This window comes from Capricornis sumatraensis, chromosome 6, assembly GCF_032405125.1.
Source record: "Capricornis sumatraensis isolate serow.1 chromosome 6, serow.2, whole genome shotgun sequence".
NCBI lineage: Eukaryota > Metazoa > Chordata > Mammalia > Artiodactyla > Bovidae > Capricornis > Capricornis sumatraensis.
Window position 1 is genome coordinate 58,899,258 of NC_091074.1, and position 19,607 is coordinate 58,918,864.

The following is a 19,607-nucleotide window of genomic DNA, read 5'->3' on the forward strand; positions in this document are numbered from 1 at the left end:
CTACAAAAGCAGATCCCTAGGGCATCAGTGTGCTGGGTTTACATGGATCATGTACTTGCTGGCTTAAAAATGAATCATCTTGACTGTTTTAACTTTGTTTATATTGCTTCTTAAAATATTGTGTTTGAGGGTTAGAAATATAACTCAACCTTGTGAGCAGCACAGATATGAAAGGACTTATGTGTCATTTGAACTTATGTGTCACACAGACACATCCTTGAGCACATGGCACAAATTTCAATCAAAATGGGTTTGCAGTCTTAGCGGACATTGCTCACAATGCCTGCACATCTCACGAGGATTGCCTGCTCATCTCATCTGTCTCCAGCCTTCAAGCCTGGTTTCGACATAGAATCCCAGGTCTGGAGAAATGGAAAAGCCAGAGAGGACAAGGAAGAGACCAGATTTTTTTAAAAAATAAATAAATAAAAGGAATCAGAACATGGTAATATTCTTATGGATCTGAAACTTACAAAGAAATAAAAGACGGACAGTGACAAAGAAAGAGCATGGATGATCAAACCAGCTTAAGCCTGCATCCTGGCTCCCTCTTAGGTAACTGTGCAACCTTGGGCAAGTTATTTAAACTTTCAGGACATAAATTCCCCATAATATCTACCTCGAGGTGCTGCTTCTGGGATTAAATGAGATAACTTCTATGAAAGTTCCTGGGCTAAATCCCTTATTTGAAACCAAAGCCCCAGTCAGTGAGCCCAGGGACTAAACTTTGACCTTAATACATATCTCCTTCTGTCCCTTCAAGGAAAGCCTGCTAGAGATACTTTGTTTCGTGCTGCAGGATTATGTCACATGTGAGGTGTTGCTAGTAGAGAGATGCACTGATCAAAGCCTTCCATTAAATAACAGTGCACTGTGTTGCCTGTCCCAGACCAAGTCTGTACTTTGCTGTATCAAGGTACATAGCAAAGAGAGCAAGCTAAATTATAAACTGCTGAAGTACTGAGCCCGAAATCATGAAAAGTGACCAGAATTGCAACTTTTCTATACATATTAATGCATGCCTAAGTGTTATTGTGAACTTAAGTCCAAAGAAAAGCCATAAAACTAGAAATCTGGTACAAAAATCATGCTCCCCTTTAGATTAACATTTTAGATAACTTTAAGTTCTAGGCCGATAATCACCTGCCTATATCATCTGCTCCTGATCATCACTGTACAATGTCTCTGACATAAATGGCCCTATCATGTTTCAAAGCTAGACAGAGCAACTCCATACATGACCTATCCTGGTTCTCACATGATCTCTCAGGATACCTGCCTGATTCTACCCACTTAGGACAGTTCCACAAACAGTAAATAAATTCAGAAAACAGATACCATCTTCTGTTTTCAAATTAAAAAAAAAAAAAAGTACCTACTGCCAAGGAATGTCTCCACTGGAAGATCTTAACTGTGACTTTAAGAAAGAGCTAGGGGCAAATGTAGGTGACAATAACAAGAAGAAAGCAATCCTTGGTCCATGTTTCCTGAACTTTGCCTCATGCTTGTTCTATCAAATCCTCAGCTATCAATCACCTTGCAAATCTAAAACCAGCAGCTCTCCCCGAGTATACTCATAGGTCCAGTGAGAGAAAGCCAACATCAGCTCCTCCAAGGTGTTGTTGGGGGCAATTTCATCACCGTTGTTGTTATTGTACTTCCGGAACTCCCCCGTCATATACTTCTCAATGGTCAACCACTGCTGGGCTGAATGGCAGTAAATTAAGAAAACTTCCAGGAACCTATGAGGAGGGAAAAGAGGTCACTGTTTTCGCACCAGGCAGCAAAGGCAGGAGTTATATTACTGAACAGAGAACAACAGAGATGTCCTAGCTTGACTGAGTAGCCCCTGCCTTTCTACCAAAAAAAATGTGATGCAAAGATTTGGAGGTTTCCCCACGCTCATCCACCTCCCTGCTCTTCGAGGAACTCTTATGAGTACTGGATTCAACTTTCCTTGCCTTGCTCTATGAAGTTCCTTGTAAATGGAACAATAAAACTACTGTAAGTCCTCAGCACTGAACTATGATCTGTGTTGCTAAGTGAATCCAAGTGCATGGAAACACTCAGGTGAAAGTAATAAGAGTTCATTCCTTTAAAGTTCCTAATTTTTATAAGATAATTAGGAGAGGAAACTATGCTTACAATATAAGTGTCTTCCTGGCATAATGTTTCTGGATATTAGTAACAACACCCAAGATCTGCCTGCTTTCATAATCGAGAGGTTAGTCATGGCTGCTGCTTGATCTGCTCTTTTCCACTCACATAAATTCAGTGATTTAAACCAAACATCCCTGGGATGTCTACTTCTCTTTTTACTGTCTCCAAGAACAATCTAAAGAAGAAAACAAAATTAAGCTCATGGGGAACTTCCCCATGAGTCTGGTATTTCTTGGGACCAACAGGGGTACAACGAAACAGACAAAAATCCCTACTTAAGATGAAGGGCCAGGTGCCAGTATTTCCTCACCTTGGAGTGTAAGGAATGGTTTGTGGTTTTACTTGGTTGAAGGTATAGATCAGTTTTTGAGCAGCTCTTTGTTGTTGAATTTCCTGCAAAATAAGGAGCATTGACAAAAATATTGGTTTACTACCACATGCCTACTAATGAATGATCACAGAATTACTAGACGCCTCCCAGGTGTGATTTTTAGCCTTACTCAGCTTCCATCACTACCCACTCCAAAAGCAAAAGCTAAAAATAATAAAATATCATCACCTCCAAATACTGGAGTGGATAGCTTTTTCCCTTCTCCAGAGGATATTCCAAATCCAGGAATCGAAACAGGGTTTTCTGCATTGCAGGCAGATTCTTTACCAACTGAGCTATCAGGGAAGCCCCAATTTCAAGATCTCTTGGGTTGAAGTAATGGCCTTCAACCAGGACAGAGCCAGATTCCCTTTCTTCAACCTGTCCATCTGGGCTCTGGGTCTCTGACTCACCCTAAGGCAAAGATGAAGCACAGTACTCTCCTGGAAAATTTCGTGCCATGTCTGCACAACCTCAGGAAGAAAGGACTTCACAATGAAAACCTGCCCTGGCTTGAGGATGTCATCCTCAGACCAGGTGCTAATGACTCTCATGGCTTTGCGAAGGCCACCATCCATCTCCTCTTGGGACAACACCTGGATCATAGCAGATCTCCCCCGCTGGGACCAAGAAGACATGCTCTTATCCAGATTCAAGGGGGAACTCTCCTCCAGCCTGTAGACTGTTACTTCTTCTCCTGCTGCAAAGAGAAATGCAGGGGAGGGGTTCAATGAGACTCATGTCTGTGACACGAATGGCCTCCTTAAATATCAACCCAGAAGAATCGATTCAGTTTCCCAAAGGATCAGAGGGGGATGGGTATTGCATCTGTTCAGGGTCAGCTATAGACAGCTGGCTGTATCGGAGTCCAGTGAAGACGGAGAGGGAAAATGAACAAGGTGTCAGATGTCACTTAAGAATTAAGTTGTTCTTATTATAGATTATAGCTAGATGAAAATAAAATCAGATTATCAAGGCTGTGCTTCTTTTGTTAAAGGCAAGTACTCTTAAAGAGACAGTTTAAACCCCGTGTTTATTATCATCCCCCTTAGGAGCTGTTTTAAACTGTTTTTTTTTTTTTTTCTAACTGTCCCTTCCCTGACATTTTAATACCAAAGATATACTGTTTATCTGTTTATAAACTCTGAGTGTGTGTGTATCTGTGCTTTACACACGAAAATAAAAATATGTTTTTGCTCCCTTGAGGGTGATATTACCCCACTGAGACAGGTTAAAGTTAGAAGCAAAGTCATACCCCAGAACCTTTCCCTCCTTTCTTTGTGCCTTTGGACAAGTTATGTAAAGCCTCACTTTGCTCATCAGTAAAATGGAAGTGTTATTAAAAGAGTCACTTCGTGGTTATAAAAATTAACTATAAAAAATAACTAAGCAGACTCGCAGTTACAAACCCAATCCCACTTTAAAGATTTTACACCCACATGTTCTCTAACTGCTCTGCAGCTTCCACTTGTAGGCTGTTGAACAGGGAGCCATTCTTATGGGGCCTAGATTCCACCTAATATAGTGTGCAATGCTTCCTGACAGAGGTAACATACTACATAAAACTTCTGTCCGGCCTGTGTTCTCCTTATACCTCAGTTTCAAATGGCTTTTCTTATAAAACACTGTACTGGTTTACAAAGAAAAGAATCTATTTGCTCACTCCTGCATTTAATTGCTTACCAAAGAATATGTCCAGGTAATGCTTAGTAACATCCTTTTGAATATTTATTCTTGGTGCCCAGATAAATGGCACTGGAGATCTCTTTAGAGTTCTAAATACCTAGAGGATTTAGAACAAAGCTACTGAGTTGTACAACCAGTTGTGGAGCCAAGTGGAAGGAGAAGGCATTTGCATCAACGATCAGAAGCCAACTGATCTGTCCTTATGTGAAGGATGTGAGAAAATCAAGATCAAGGACAGTGCAGGGACCCTTGTTACGTTGTCAATTGTCAGGACAGAGAAATGCCGGTAGCCTTGGCTAGCACGAGTTTGTTTTTCTTTACTACTCCAGCCTTTAAAAATCACATTTGCTCTCTGAGCTAAGAGCAATTAGTTTACATGAAACAAAACAAACAAAAAGCAATATACCAAGCATTTCTCTTCAGATGTCTGTTAGCTTCTTCTGTATTGACATTTAATGCTTTCTCCTCTGTTTATTAGATATGACTGGTTGGTTCTTTCTATTCTACTTTTTCCAGCCTTAAATCAGTGAATGCCAGGTGCAACAGTATTGCTTTTTCCCCCAACTGCTGCTTATTATAGTCCTGTCCCCATAGTATATTAGGTTTTGAGCCTAGATACCAGCCAGTTAATAAGAGTTTCCATTTTAGGAAATTAATATTGCTAAACTGCGACCATGGGTAAAAGAATATCTGCAACTAAAATAATGCAAAATGTTCGATTCACTCAGATGTTTTGCCTTTGCCCTGGCACAACCTCAAGAAGGTAGAAATGGCACTCACCAAACAGTTGGATTGGTGTAAATGGTATGGTCTGAGAAAGCCTCATTAAATTGTTCCTTTCAATGGCTGCAAACAAAAGCAGATTTACTATTTTAAGTACGCATCAGTGGGCTGAATTTATAGAAAGACTCCCCCCATCAATATACTCATATAATGCTAGAATATTTTACTTTGAAGACCCTTTATTTGTTCCTTTATCAAAAACAGTATCTATAATACAGTATTTAAAATAAACTACGCCTTAAGCAGGAAGGATATCCCAGTTTTAGTAACAGATTACATAAGATTATCTAGTAAGTCCTGAGCTAGGGTTGTCACCTACACCCTCCTGAATAGCAAATACCACACTAATCCATACATATGTGGAACTTGCTTTTAAAGAGCATTTTAATCTGTGGTCTTCATTCTCTGGTTTCTCTTTTCCAGATCAAATCTAGTGCACAGTGGGCTGTGGGGACATCTACTGTTGATTTTTCAGAGTTCATTTTCTTTTCCCAGAGAGAGCTGAAGACTAATTTTAATTAGAAGCAAGTGATCTGAATTTTCCTGTTAAGAGTTGTATCCTAACAGATCAGAATCAATGTCAGTTACAGTGTTCCTCACCAGACTTTCTTCAGCTGACAGCTGGAGTCAAAATTACAGATTACTGCTGAGCTGAATCACCCAGTTATGAGAGCCTGGAATGTGGAGTCTAAAATCCACTGAAACACTATTCACTACAGAGGAAAATTCAGGATAAGGTAGCCTAATACCAAACCCTGAACACATGACCTTGATATAATAATAATGGTAATTATCACACCAATACACTTGTACTCTTGCACCCAGCTTTAAGAGTGTATAAAAAGTTCACTTGTGTAGTATCTAATCCAAAGCTGAGAGCAATGATACCCAAAAGACCACCCAATGGCATGAGTCCAGTTGGTTGTTACGTTACTTTGCATTTCAAAGGGTTTCCTTTATTCTCAACTAGCCCTTTGGCAGATTGCTCCTCAGGAAGGGCAAGTACAATTATTCCCACTTTGAAAGAAAGACTACTGAATCACTGTGAAGCGATGTTGCTTAAGAGAGTCAAGACCCTTGACGTCTTGTTTAATAACATCCCTTAAGGTGTCTTTGTTGAACATCCCCTGTGGGGCTGGCATTCATTCAGTGGTTATGTTCACTGAGGGCCCAATAAGGGTACAAAACCCCTCCTTAGAGAACCAGCCCCAGGCCTGTCTCCTCCCCAGTCCAAAACACAAAGATCTCTGGTTTTGATCTTGTAAGGAATTTTCAGATCTCAAGGTCATCTTTCGCTTTTACAATTTGGAACTTACCAATACAAACATTTTTTTTTTTTTAATCCAAAACTTCTTAAATCCTAACTTGTTTTCCCAAGTTAAGAAACCTGAATATGCTCTCATCAGAGTAAACAACTTTTCAAGTTGGAGCCATATCAACACCACAAATTCATTAATGCTTTTGTTTCCAAATGCAGTCTCCATTGATATGTCCATGTGTACATGCATCCTACCTGAATAATGATGGTGAGGCTCTTGAGGGCTTTTTAAGGAGTCTGAGATTTCTGAAATTACAGAGAAGACTGACATTTTAATTACTAGGCTGAAGATAAATACATACTTATGAATATACTGCCTTCAAAGTTATTACTGAACAGGTTAATCAGAATGACTTCTCGGTTTTCGAAAAAGATTGCCTAATATCCTTTAACCACATTATCGTGCATGGTATCCTGACAGCTTCCAATCATCAATGCAATATCTCCAAATATATTTATATAGGGAATTGAAGAAAGACAGGTAATATTAGCCTCAAAGATATATTTCCTCTGAACAAATTACACCTCTGGGTTGCAGAAGGCACGCAGCTGCCCATCACATTTCACGACATCCCAGAAGCACAATTCTCTGAGCTCCCTGCCAAGATGCAGTGCCCACATAAAGACGTTATTAATATCAAGTTATTAGCAGACTACTTCACTGACTTAAAAATGACAACAAAATGATGAAAACATATTAAGAGGTACATATCAGAAACAAAGGAGGTGGAAGGGAAGGTGACAGCAAGGGATTTGTGTGGTTACAGAAGGACTGTGTGTTGGGAATACCTCTTGCAAGTTCAACCGGTTCTCTTCTATCTGCTCAAGTCCTAAATTACAAGGCTCAAGAGAAATCCTTTCCAACAGTTTCGCCATTTCATAAACTCAGAATTAAAGTGGAGAACTTTGGTCTCGTGGTGGTAACTGCTTTATACTTTGTAGAATAAGCAGCGTAATGAGCCCAGTTTCACAGATGTCTCTGGCTTTTTGCTGCTGCATAAACAAAGGAATAAAACTCCCTCCCTTTGGGGGTGCTGGGAAAAAGGTAAGATCATCAGAAAAGACTGTTCCTTTCTGGAATAACACTGTTTCAATTAATTTGGAGGTAAGGAACGGGAGTGGCAGTCTGAAAGCCAGGTAAACTCAAGAAAAGGATTATTTTTTTCTTTTGTACATGACAAATTTTTTTGTAGGTGGAGAAGGAATCAACTGCAAAGGATGTACTGAAAACACAAGAAACTGAGATGGAACAAGACCACAGAAGAGGAAGGTTTCTGATCTGTATCAAGGGGTCAAGAAGACAGAAAGGGGTAACATCTGAAAGTGGCTATAGAGAGTGGTTTTGGTGAGGGAGGTGTCTCACCGAAGCAGGCTTGGTCCTACTTAGCCACTTGGGGCACAGAGTCCCACTGAAGCCAAAGGAAAGATCTACATACAATCTCATGAGTTCTTACTGGGCAATGTGTTAAAACATCACAGTAAGAGTTGTCAAGCAGTCTAAATGAGCTCAGTGACTATACTCTTACTCACTGGAAAATCATGGTTGAAAACTGGTTACTCCAAAAAATTTTAAACCAGATATCATTCCTGACTTATCTCGGGAAAGACATTCAAAAACTTTCTACTTTTCTACCGAATTTGCTACTCTGTATAGTAGACAAAAACCACAAACAGGATTTCAAGAACTAAAAATCTCAGCAGGAGCATAAACCTCACCAATAATAATATGAAAAAAATATAAAAACTTACTGTTAACTCCATTTGAAGTCCTCAATCTGTTTGAAAAATTAAAGTTGTTTAGATAATGCTTAAATTTTTCACTGATCAAAGATAGAAAAAGTGCATGAAATAGTAAATAATACAGAGACTATAAGCATATATGTATATACATGTGTATATATTACTGTAAAGGAAGCCTATCAGTTACATCTGGCCCCTACTTTTAGAGAAACAGTTTATAGCCCTACAGTTATTTTCATAGAAAAACGAGCACCAGATATGCATGTAAGTCGTTTACTGTGTATGCCCTAAGCTAACTGAAAAGCAGTTGTTGGTTTTTGTTTTTAATTAGCTGTGTGATCACACAACATACATAAGATTTAACTGTATTTGTATTCTTCTGGATCAATTAAACGAAAAGGTTCCTGAACTATGCAAAGTAGATGCCTACAAATGAGTCTATGAATGTCTCTGGACAAGCCTACAAATCAGTTTCATTAGCCCACGTGATCCCTAAATGTTCAAGGCTGAAATTAGCTCTCTTTAAATGGTTACGTGCCCTGCTCAAGTGCACAAGTGGCCATGGGCAAGTCAAAATAAGTGCATTCAAAGAATATCTCCAGAACGTAAGGTCCTTGGGGAAGAAAGTACAATTACAATTATTGTTTCATTTCATGCTGCAATAACCCACCACTCTGCATGAGCACAAACTACTGAACCTTTGGGAGAAGAAAGACATGTGCACATCAATTCTAGAGGCAGGCTTGCACAGAGAGACCTTGATGGGAGCTTCAGAGAAAAGGCCGTCTCAAACACAGCTGACTACCAGCTGACCGCCAGCTGACCATCATATTCCACCTGCCTGACATCAATGACCCCTTTGTAGAGTACAGATGCTTTTGAATTCTGCTCCTTTGGCTATAAGAATAGTCAATTTGATGATATAACTGGAAAGGTCCATAAAACACTATAAACAAAATAGAATAATCTGCCTGGTTGGTGTTCAAATATTCCCTGAATAATAAAAATCCAGGAGTCTCAAGTGTACAAAAATGTGAGTTCTCTATCTGCTCTCTCTAGCCCTGTCCTCCTGTCTCATACCTTCTCAAATTGTTACTGCTTTTATGAACACTTAGGATGCTAGGGAGAAACCAGAAAGATCCATCTTAGAAACATTTGGGGGAAAAAAAAACTAAGGGAAAGAACTATCTAGGTCTTCACTCTAAGTCTTTTTTTCAGTCAAGACAGATTTATTCCTAATTTTTAATGCAAATTTCACATCAGAAAAGATATGATACTTATTATTTCATGTGTGCTTTTTTGACACTAAAAAACACAAAATGGTTAATTTGCTGCAATAGCACATGTTTCATTATATTCCTAAAAGGCATTAAGGTGAGATTTTGTTGCCAAAAACAGGAAAACTAGGAGAATAAATAATCGTCATTCTTGCTAACAAAAGAAAAATATTGTTGTTGGACACACTTCTCCTTTTCTCCTTTTCTGACCCTATTAAACCTTGGTTCCCAGTCCAGTTTAAAAAAGAAAAGAAGCCAAAGATGCTTAAAGACAGACATTCAGAAATACTCACTGAGACTTCCTATTGACTGTGGTGCTCCTGGAATCCCACGAAGAGCTTTTGGTAAGATCCTGAGCAGAGGGGAAAGATCATTACATGCTCACCCAGCTTTCTCCCACCTCAAGCTTCCAACAACACATTTGCAAAACACACTCCTTGAAGGATATGGTTGTTTTCTTCTCCCTTCCTCTAGTTCAATATTTCTTTTACTAAGTATCAAAACTCAAGCTAGAAAGATGAATAAAGTTAGCACAATATATGAGTAACTCACTGTGGTGACCAGCTTTAACAGAAAGTATTTTATGGGGACATCAAAGAGAAACTGTAATATATAATGGATTTTACAAAATTGAGAGTGAACATATAACATCTGTTTTGAACTGTGGTGTTGGAGAAGACTCTTGAGAGTCCCTTGGACTGTTAGGAGATCCAACCAGTCCATTCTGAAGGAGATCAACCCTGGGATTTCTTTGGAAGGAATGATGCTGAAGCTGAAACTCCAGTACTTTGGCCACCTCATGCGAAGAGTTGACTCATTGGAAAAGACTCTGCTGCTGGGAGGGATTGGGGGCAGGAGGAGAAGGGGACGACAGAGGATGAGATGGCTGCATGGCATCACGGACTCGATGGACGTGAGTCTGAGTGAACTCCGGGAGATGGTGATGAACAGGGAGGCCTGGCGTACTGTGATTCATGGGGTCGCAAAGAGTCAGACACGACTGAGCGACTGAACTGAACTGAACTGAACTGAAGGATGTGAAAGAAGGCATGAACGTCAAAGTTGACAGGAAACATTGATCATTATATTGTTATACTCAATCATCAGATCATTGTTTCAGTTAATGATTATTCAGAAAGTTACCTTGGAGATATCTCATTCTATTTCTATTTAGATTCAAATTATTTCTTAAAATCTAGTATACTCCCAGCACTGTGTGTGCGTGCATGCTCAGCTGCTCAGTCGTGTCAGACTCTTTACCACCCCATGGACTGTAGCCCACCAGCTTCCTCTGTCCATGGAATTCTCCAGTCAAGAATACTGGAATGGGTAGTCATTCCCTTCTCCTGGGAATCTTCCCAACCTAGGAATCGAACCCTGCATTGCAGGTGGATTCTTTACCATCTGAGTCACCAGGGAAGCCACTCCAAGCATTACTCTAGGCATTTGCACAGTGTTATTTTTGTTATCCACTATTAAACTGGTAAGGATGGCATTAACCCCATTTTAGAGATGCAGCTAATGAAGCTCATAAGGTTAATTGATATGTATAACTTTGAAACCTAGGAAGTGGAAGAGCCAGGATTTGATAGGGCAGACAGGTTCCCTAACTACCTTCAAGGAGTATTCTGTTTCACAGATTACATTCCTATAGGAACATCTGAGGTTGTTAGTATATTTTTATATAGGTGATTTGTATACACTTTCCAAGGTCATAGAGGTAATATTCAAACAAAGATTAAAATTATATTGGGGGGGGGGCGGTTAGGTGGTGGCTAGTCTAACTAGATCATGCTTCCCCCATGGTGGCAGGCAATAAAACAAGCACATATTTGCAGACAGAAAAAAAACAGCCTGAAAAATCAGTATTGAAGAAACACTGAAGGTCCTTTACTCTGAAATGTACAAATCCCCTCCAACACATCTACAAAGAAGTTGGCTTAGCCAACTAACCACACTAAGTGAGACATTAACTACTGTGAGATAAACCATTCCATCCCTGGAAAGCTGCAAAAGGTAAAAATTCCTTCTCAAATCAGGCTGAAACCTGTCTCCCAATAATTTGTATATGTTGTTTTTTTAGCTCTACCTCTGAAAAGTGTATTAGAGGTATTTTTCTTCCATATGGCAACTTTTATATATTTGAAAAAAGTGTCAAAAATTCCTAAAGTTTTTCTCATTCATGCTAAAATGCTCAGGATAAGTAATTGGATGGATAAATAGCAAAAAAGAGAACAACAAAGAAAGAATAAAGTGGGAGGAGAGGGGGTGAAAACTGAGCTTTTAAAATGTCAGATAAAATGCTTTCACCTCTTGAGACTGCCTTCCATAATCACTGACTTGTATAGGATGTCGTTCAGCTTCTTTAGTTTTCATTTTCTGATATATGTAAGATTCTAGACCTTGTTAAAAGGAAGGAAAAAATTAGAGAATACATGAAAATGTGTTATATGTGAATCACAGTTACAAATAAAATATCTCAACACTGTATGTTAAGTCACTTCAGTCGTGTCCGACTCTGTGCGACGCCATAGACAGCAGCCTACCAGGCTCCCCCGTCCCTGGGATTCTCCAGGCGAGAACACTGGAGTGGGTTGCCATTTCCTTCTCCAATGCATGAAAGTGAAAGGTGAAAGTGAAGTCGCTCAGTCGTGTCCGACTCTTAGCGACCCCATGGACTGCAGCCCACCAGGCTCCTCCATCCATGCAATTTTCCAGGCAAGAGTACTGGAGTGGGGTGCCATTGCCTTCTCTGCTCAACACTGTGCATTTATCTAAATTGAAATATACTTTTCTCTTTTAGGCAAGTTTTACCAAGATTCTTTTGTCCTTTTTACTCAAGTGGTTAAAAGCTATTTACCCCATTTCTATTCTTCCATAGTTACCCTTATTTTTATAACAATTAATACTACTCTATCAAAGAATTATCCATACCCTATCTTCCTATAAAACACCTTTAGTAATTTTCACTTTCCTCTGAATCTTGTCATCCATGCTTTATTCAAACTACATGAATTTTGAGATCCAAATTGTTAGTAATTCTTCCTTAACAGCAGAATCAAGCATTACTGAAGGCTATTTAAAAAAGAAGACAAAATCATCTTAACAGACCCATCACAAGCACGGAAATTGAAACTGTAATCAGAAATCTTCCAGCAAACAAAAGCCCAGGTCCAGACGGCTTCACAGCTGAATTCTACCAAAAATTTCGAGAAAAGCTAACACCTATCCTCCTCAAACTCTTCCAGAAAATTGCAGAGGAAGGTAAACTTCCAAACTCATTCTATGAGGCCACCATCACCCTAATACCAAAACCTGACAAAGATGTCACAAAAAAAGAAAACTACAGGCCAATATCACTGATGAATATAGATGCAAAAATCCTCAACAAAATTCTAGCAATCAGAATCCAACAACACATTAAAAAGATCATACACCATGACCAAGCGGGCTTTATCCCAGGGATGCAAGGATTCTTCAATATCCACAAATCAATCAATGTAATTCACCACATTAACAAATTGAAAAATAAAAACCATATGATTATCTCAATAGATGCAGAGAAGGCCTTTGACAAAATTCAACATCCATTTATGATAAAAACTCTCCAGAAAGCAGGAATAGAAGGAACATACCTCAACACAATAAAGGCTATATATGACAAACCCACAGCAAACATTATCCTCAATGGTGAAAAATTGAAAGCATTTCCCCTAAAGTCAGGAACAAGACAAGGGTGTCCACTTTCACCGCTACTATTCAACATAGTTCTGGAAGTTTTGGCTACAGCAATCAGAGCAGAAAAAGAAATAAAAGGAATCCAAATTGGAAAAGAAGAAGTAAAACTCTCACTGTTTGCAGATGACATGATCCTCTACATGGAAAACCCTAAAGACTCCACCAGAAAATTACTAGAGCTCATCAATGAATATAGTAAAGTTGCAGGATATAAAATCAACACACAGAAATCCCTTGCATTCCTATACACTAATAATGAGAAAGTAGAAAAAGAAATTAAGGAAACAATTCCATTCACCATTGCAAAGAAAAGAATAAAATACTTAGGAATATATCTACCCAAAGAAACTAAAGACCTATATATAGAAAACTATAAAACACTGATGAAAGAAATCAAAGAGGACACTAATAGATGGAGAAATATACCATGTTCATGGATTGGAAGAATCAATATAGTGAAAATGAGTATACTACCCAAAGCAATTTACAAATTCAATGCAATCTCTATCAAGCTACCAGCCATATTTTTCACAGAATTAGAACAAATAATTTCAAGATTTGTATGGAAATACAAAAAACCTCGAATTGCCAAAGCAATCTTGAGAAAGAAGAATGGAACTGGAGGAATCAACTTGCCTGACTTCAGGCTCTACTACAAAGCCACAGTCATCAAAACAGTTTGGTACTGGCACAAAGACAGACATATAGATCAATGGAACAAAATAGAAAGCCCAGAGATAAATCCACACACATATGGACACCTTATCTTTGACAAAGGAGGCAAGAATATACAATGGAGTAAAGACAATCTCTTTAACAAGTGGTGCTGGGAAAACTGGTCAACCACTTGTAAAAGAATGAAACTAGATCACTTTCTAACACCAGTCACAAAAATAAACTCAAAATGGATTAAATATCTAAATGTAAGACCCGAAACTATAAAACTCCTAGAGGAGAACATAGGCAAAACACTCTCAGACATACATCACAGCAGGATCCTCTATGATCCACCTCCCAGAATTCTGGAAATAAAAGCAAAAATAAACAAATGGGATCTAATTAAAATTAAAAGCTTCTGCACAACAAAGGAAAATATAAGCAAGGTGAAAAGACAGCCTTCGGAATGGGAGGAAATAATAGCAAATGAAGCAACTGACAAACAACTAATCTCAAAAATATACAAGCAACTTATGCAGCTCAAGTCCAGAAAAATAAACGACCCAATCAAAAAATGGGCCAAAGAACTAAATAGACATTTCTCCAAAGAAGACATACGGATGGCTAACAAACACATGAAAAGATGCTCAACATCACTCATTATCAGAGAAATGCAAATCAAAACCACAATGAGGAAACACTTCACACCAGTCAGAATGGCTGCGATCCAAAAATCTGCAAGCAATAAATGCTGGAGAGGGTGTGGAGAAAAGGGAACCCTCCTACACTGTTGGTGGGAATGCAAACTAGTACAGCCACTATGGAGAACAGTGTGGAGATTCCTTAAAAAATTGCAAATAGAACTACCTTATGACCCAGCAATCCCACTGCTGGGCATACACACCGAGGAAACCAGAATTGAAAGAGACACATGTACCCCAGTGTTCATCGCAGCACTGTTTATAATAGCCAGGACATGGAAACAACCTAGATGTCCATCAGCAGATGAATGGATAAGAAAGCTGTGGTACATGTACACAATGGAGTATTACTCAGCCGTTAAAAAGAATTCATTTGAATCAGTTCTGATGAGATGGACGAAACTGGAGCCGATTATACAGAGTGAAGTAAGCCAGAAAGAAAAACACCAATACAGTATACTAACACATATATATGGAATTTAGAAAGATGGCAATGACGACCCTATATGCAAGACAGGAAAAAAGACACAACTGTGTATAACGGACTTTTGGACTCAGAGGGAGAGGGAGAGGGTGGGATGATTTGGGAGAATGGCATTCTATCATGTATACTATCATGTAAGAATTGAATCGCCAGTCTATGTCTGACGCAGGATACAGCATGCTTGGGGCTGGTGCATGGGGATGACCCACAGAGATGTTATGGGGAGGGAGGTGGGAGGGGGGTTCATGTTTGGGAACACATGTAAGAATTAAAGATTTTAAAATTAAAAAAAAAATTAAAAAATAAAAAGAAGACAAAATCAAACTAAGAAAAAAGAAAGAAAAGAATGCCAGCAAATAGTTTTAATTTTTAGCCTTTTCTTTAAAAAACTTAACAAGGACCATTATTGTTAATATTTTTTATACCTGGTATTTACAAAGTTACTGGCATATAGTAGGCAATCAATAATAATTTAATAAATATTTGGTTGGATTAGTTCTGAGAAAAATACTTATTAAAAGTCCCTGGCTAAAAGTAGTTGTTATTTTTTCCTACTATTTGGTGCTGGAAAAAATATATACAGGAAATACAAAAAAAGCTGCTGAAAAAAATCAAAAAATTGTATATGTGACACTTTTCATAACATCATAAAATTATGATAAATATGATAGCTCAGTACTACAATTAAAATAAAATACCTCTATGAAAATCTAAAACTATGCTTTTCCTTCTATAATTAATTTCCTCAAAACTTTACCTTTTGTGTTTAGAAGGAGCTATCTAACAGGGCACCCTCAAATTTTTTTTAAAATTCTTTTTCAATTCTTAACTCAGACAAGCTTGTAAAAAAACAAAGTTCTCAACCCAGAATGTGCTTCAAGACACTAGGCCTCCTGCAGTCTTCAGATTAGCCAAATACCTGGATTTAGCCTAATTCTCTAGGTCTTCTCTTTCTTCCTGATCATCAGATTTAAACGAGAGTCTTTGCCAGAACCCTCCTGCCACTCCCATCTTTCTCAGTTTGAATTGTTTTGAAATAAGAGAAGATGGTCAAAAAGTACAAACTCCAGCTATAAGATAAATAAATACATGGGGAGGTAATATACAGCATGGTGGTTATAGTTTAACAATACTATATAGTGGCTAAGATAATAGATCTTAAAAGTTCTCATCACAAGAAAAAATAACTGTTAACTATAGGTGGTGATGGACGTTAATTTATTGTGCTACTAGTTTTGCAACACAGACATATATCTAATCATTATGTTGTATATCCAAAACTAATACATGTACCTTAAGTTTAGTACTTCAAATAATTTTAAATATTTATGACTTGCTAACCACATAGTCCCTTCTGTTTAAAAATTAGTAAGGGTCTCATTATCAAATGTAAGACGTTCAGTGTTCAGTTCGTTGCTACCTATTCTCTTCATAATATGTCCTCAACGTATCTGTCCAGGCTTATTTCACAGTCTACGCTGAGCTCACAGTCTTCATTCCCAGCTCACTGATCGGTCTTCTATCCTCTACAAACATCATTACTATTAAGTTTAAGGGAATCTGGCCGATGGAATAAACACTATATGGGAGCAGTTGTAAATAACCAACTACTGCTGAGTTCTGTGTAAGGGCCCATATCAACGTCACCTGAGCTTTAAAGAATATATAACACTGGACAACTCACCCCATAAGTCAGACTAAATGAATACTCCTTGATGCAGATTCAACCGCTCTGAATAGGAGACTATCTGCATTTTAATTAATTTTAATTTCTCTTTTCTGAATTCTGACAATTATCCCATTAAGCAAATGCAAATTGCATCTCTTTCATAAAAACTAAAAGTAGAAAAGAGCTATTTTTCTAAGAAAGTATGGCCCCTTCTCATTCTCTCACCTCCACTTGAGAGAACAGCAGGGACCCCCGCTGCTCTAAAGACCATAGCCTGAGGAAACCACCAGGGTTTGGGTAATTCAATACAGTATAATAACACATATATATGGAATTTAGAAAGATGGTAATGATAACCCTGTATGCGAGACAGCAAAAGAGGCACAGATGTTTAGAATGGACTTTTGGACTCTGTGGGAGAGGGAGAGGGTGGGATGATTTGGGAGAATGGCATTGAAACATGTATCCTATCACGTAAGAAACGAATCGCCAGTCTATGTTCGATACAGGATACAGGATGCTTGGGGCTGGTGCACGAGGATGATCCAGAGAGATGATATGGGGTGGGAGGGGGGTTCAGGATTGGGAACTCATGTACACCTGTGGCTGATTCATGTCAATGTATGGTAAAACCAATACAGTATTGTAAAGCAAAATAAAGTTATAATAAAACTTAAAAAAAAAAAGAATGCAGACTGTCACATACTTATCTGATTAAATTTGGACACTGGAATCCAGTTCTTGCTGCCCTTCTGTGCTTCTGAGATCTTATTATCTCCAGGCTCTGGGTTCAATTGGTCACTTTGAGAGCAGGTGTTGACTGTTATGACCTGGAAAGAAAGATACTTGTTGGAACAGAGTGACATTAATCTGAATAGATTCCAAATCACAGTAATCACTGACATGAGTTTGAGCAAACTCTGGGAGATGATGAAGGACAGTGAAATCTGTTGTGCTGTCCATCCCAGTCCATCCTAAAGGAGATCAGTCCTGGGTGTTCATTGGAAGGACTGATGTTGAAGCTGAAACTCCAATACTTTGACCACCTGATGCGAAGAGCTGACTCATTGGAAAAGACCCTGATGCTGGGAAAGATTGAGGGCAGGAGGAGAAGGGGACAACAGAGGATGAGATGGTTGGATGGCATCATCGACTCAATGGACATGGGTTTGGGTGGACTCTGGGAGTTGGTGATGGACAGGGAGGCCTGGTGTGCTGCAGTTCATCGGGTCATAAAGAGTCGGACACGATTGAGCGACTGAACTGAGAACTGAGTGAGGTCTGGTGTGCTGCAGTCCGTGGGGTTGCAAAGAGTTGGATACAACTGAGCAACAGAACAACAACCGCATGTTGAAGAACAGTGGTTGTTAATATTGGCTGCACATTAAAATCACCTGGGAAGTGTTAAACTTCCATCACTCCTGCTGGCAGGACACAAGCATCCATGTGACTTTCCTATTTGCAGTCATGACTGAGAACGAGGGTGGGCAACAGGGTTTCTCAAACTTGAGTGCGTATCAGAATCACCCAGGACTGTGTTAAACCCACAGATTGCTGGGTCCCACCCTCAGCATCTGTGTGTGATTCAGTAGGTCTGTGCCTGTGTGGTAAGTCCCTTCAGTTGTTTACCACTCTTTGTAACCCCATGGACTGTAGCCCGCCAGGCCCCACTATCTATGGGATTTTCCAAGCAAGAATACTGGAGGTGCCATGCCCTCCTCCAGGGGATCTGTCCAACGCAGGGATCCTACCTGCGTCTCTTATGTTTCCTGCAATTGGGAGGTGGGTTCTTTACCATTAGCGCCACCTGGGAAGCCCTGAGTAGGTCTGAGGAGAGGGCAAATTTGAATCTCTTAAGTTTTCAGGTAATGCTGATGGGAGACCACAGTTTAAGAACCACTGGTATAAAGCAAAACAACAAAAACATAAGGGTCTGAAAGAACTGGTTAGAATTCTATCCCTGTCACTCAGAAACTACATGAACTGGGCCAGTCACTTCATGTCTATGAGCTCCATTCCCTTCATCATTAAAATAACAGGGAGCTAACAATAATGGCTGCCTCGTGTGCTTCACAGGGGCAGAGAAGAAACGAGATAAACTGACAGACTACAAGATAACAAAAAGCAAGTTATTAGTACTGGAGCTCAGTTAATACTGATTTTAACTCTGGCCATTTTAGAACATAATTAGAAGACAATTCTAAACTCATATTTTATGGGATCCCAGCAACTCTGCATGTTCCCTGAAGGAAGCCATTCTTTATGGACGTTAAGTCTCCTTCAAAAGGTGATTTTGCACTAGTCACTATGGAAAGGCACATGAAACCACTGTGAGATACCACTGTACACTCACTGACATGCTAAAATCAAAAAGACTGAGCCTACTAAGGACTGGCAAGGACGTGGACCACTGGAACTCTCATAAACCACTACTCATAAACTGGTGGCAATGTAAGTTTCTTCTAAAATCAAGCAAATACTTGCCATATGACTTTACTATTCTACTCCTAGTTACCAAAGAGAAATGAAAACATATGTCCACACAAAGACTCGTACACAAATGTTCTTAACAGCTTAAGTGGAATAGCCAAAAACTGAAAATAACACAAAAGTCCTTCAACCTATGAGTTGATAAATGAATTGTTGCAAATCAGCTCTGCTGACTCTTAAGATTTACATCTCCATTCCTTCTAGGACAGTGTTATTTTGTGTACTTGGCACTTTAGAATAAAGAGAAATCAAGCTAAGATAGGATACTACCTCAGTGGCCAAAAACATAAAAGGCACTTACTGGCACCTGCAGTCCTTGTGTTTTCTTCTTCTTCTTCGACAGTTTCCTATCCTTGGTTAGCATTTTTGTTTTGATCCATTTTGACTGTCCTATTTCTGAGAATTTTGATAGATCTGTAACGGAAATGATTTACATGAGACAATAAAGACAGTATGTGGAACCATTTTGTTTCACAGGTAAGATTGAGAGAATGGGGAGAATGAGGATGGGAGCAACGTGAGAATTTAATCCTG

The 19,607-nt window shown here is 39.0% G+C and overlaps 1 protein-coding gene across 1 annotated transcript in view; it reads right to left on the minus strand.

Moving 5' to 3' along the window:
- Window positions 1–19,607, minus strand: part of TRPM6 (transient receptor potential cation channel subfamily M member 6) — a 105,364-nt gene that overhangs the window by 12,900 nt on the left and 72,857 nt on the right. Inside the window, exons 27-36 of the mRNA XM_068974221.1 lie at window positions 19,375–19,487; window positions 17,290–17,413; window positions 11,645–11,736; window positions 9,628–9,686; window positions 8,067–8,092; window positions 6,513–6,563; window positions 4,997–5,062; window positions 2,944–3,230; window positions 2,471–2,553; window positions 1,537–1,742 (exon numbers count right to left, since the gene is read on the minus strand). Of these exons, the coding sequence (XP_068830322.1) occupies window positions 1,537–1,742; window positions 2,471–2,553; window positions 2,944–3,230; window positions 4,997–5,062; window positions 6,513–6,563; window positions 8,067–8,092; window positions 9,628–9,686; window positions 11,645–11,736; window positions 17,290–17,413; window positions 19,375–19,487 (1,107 nt within the window). The remainder of the gene's footprint in view (window positions 1–1,536; window positions 1,743–2,470; window positions 2,554–2,943; window positions 3,231–4,996; window positions 5,063–6,512; window positions 6,564–8,066; window positions 8,093–9,627; window positions 9,687–11,644; window positions 11,737–17,289; window positions 17,414–19,374; window positions 19,488–19,607) is intronic.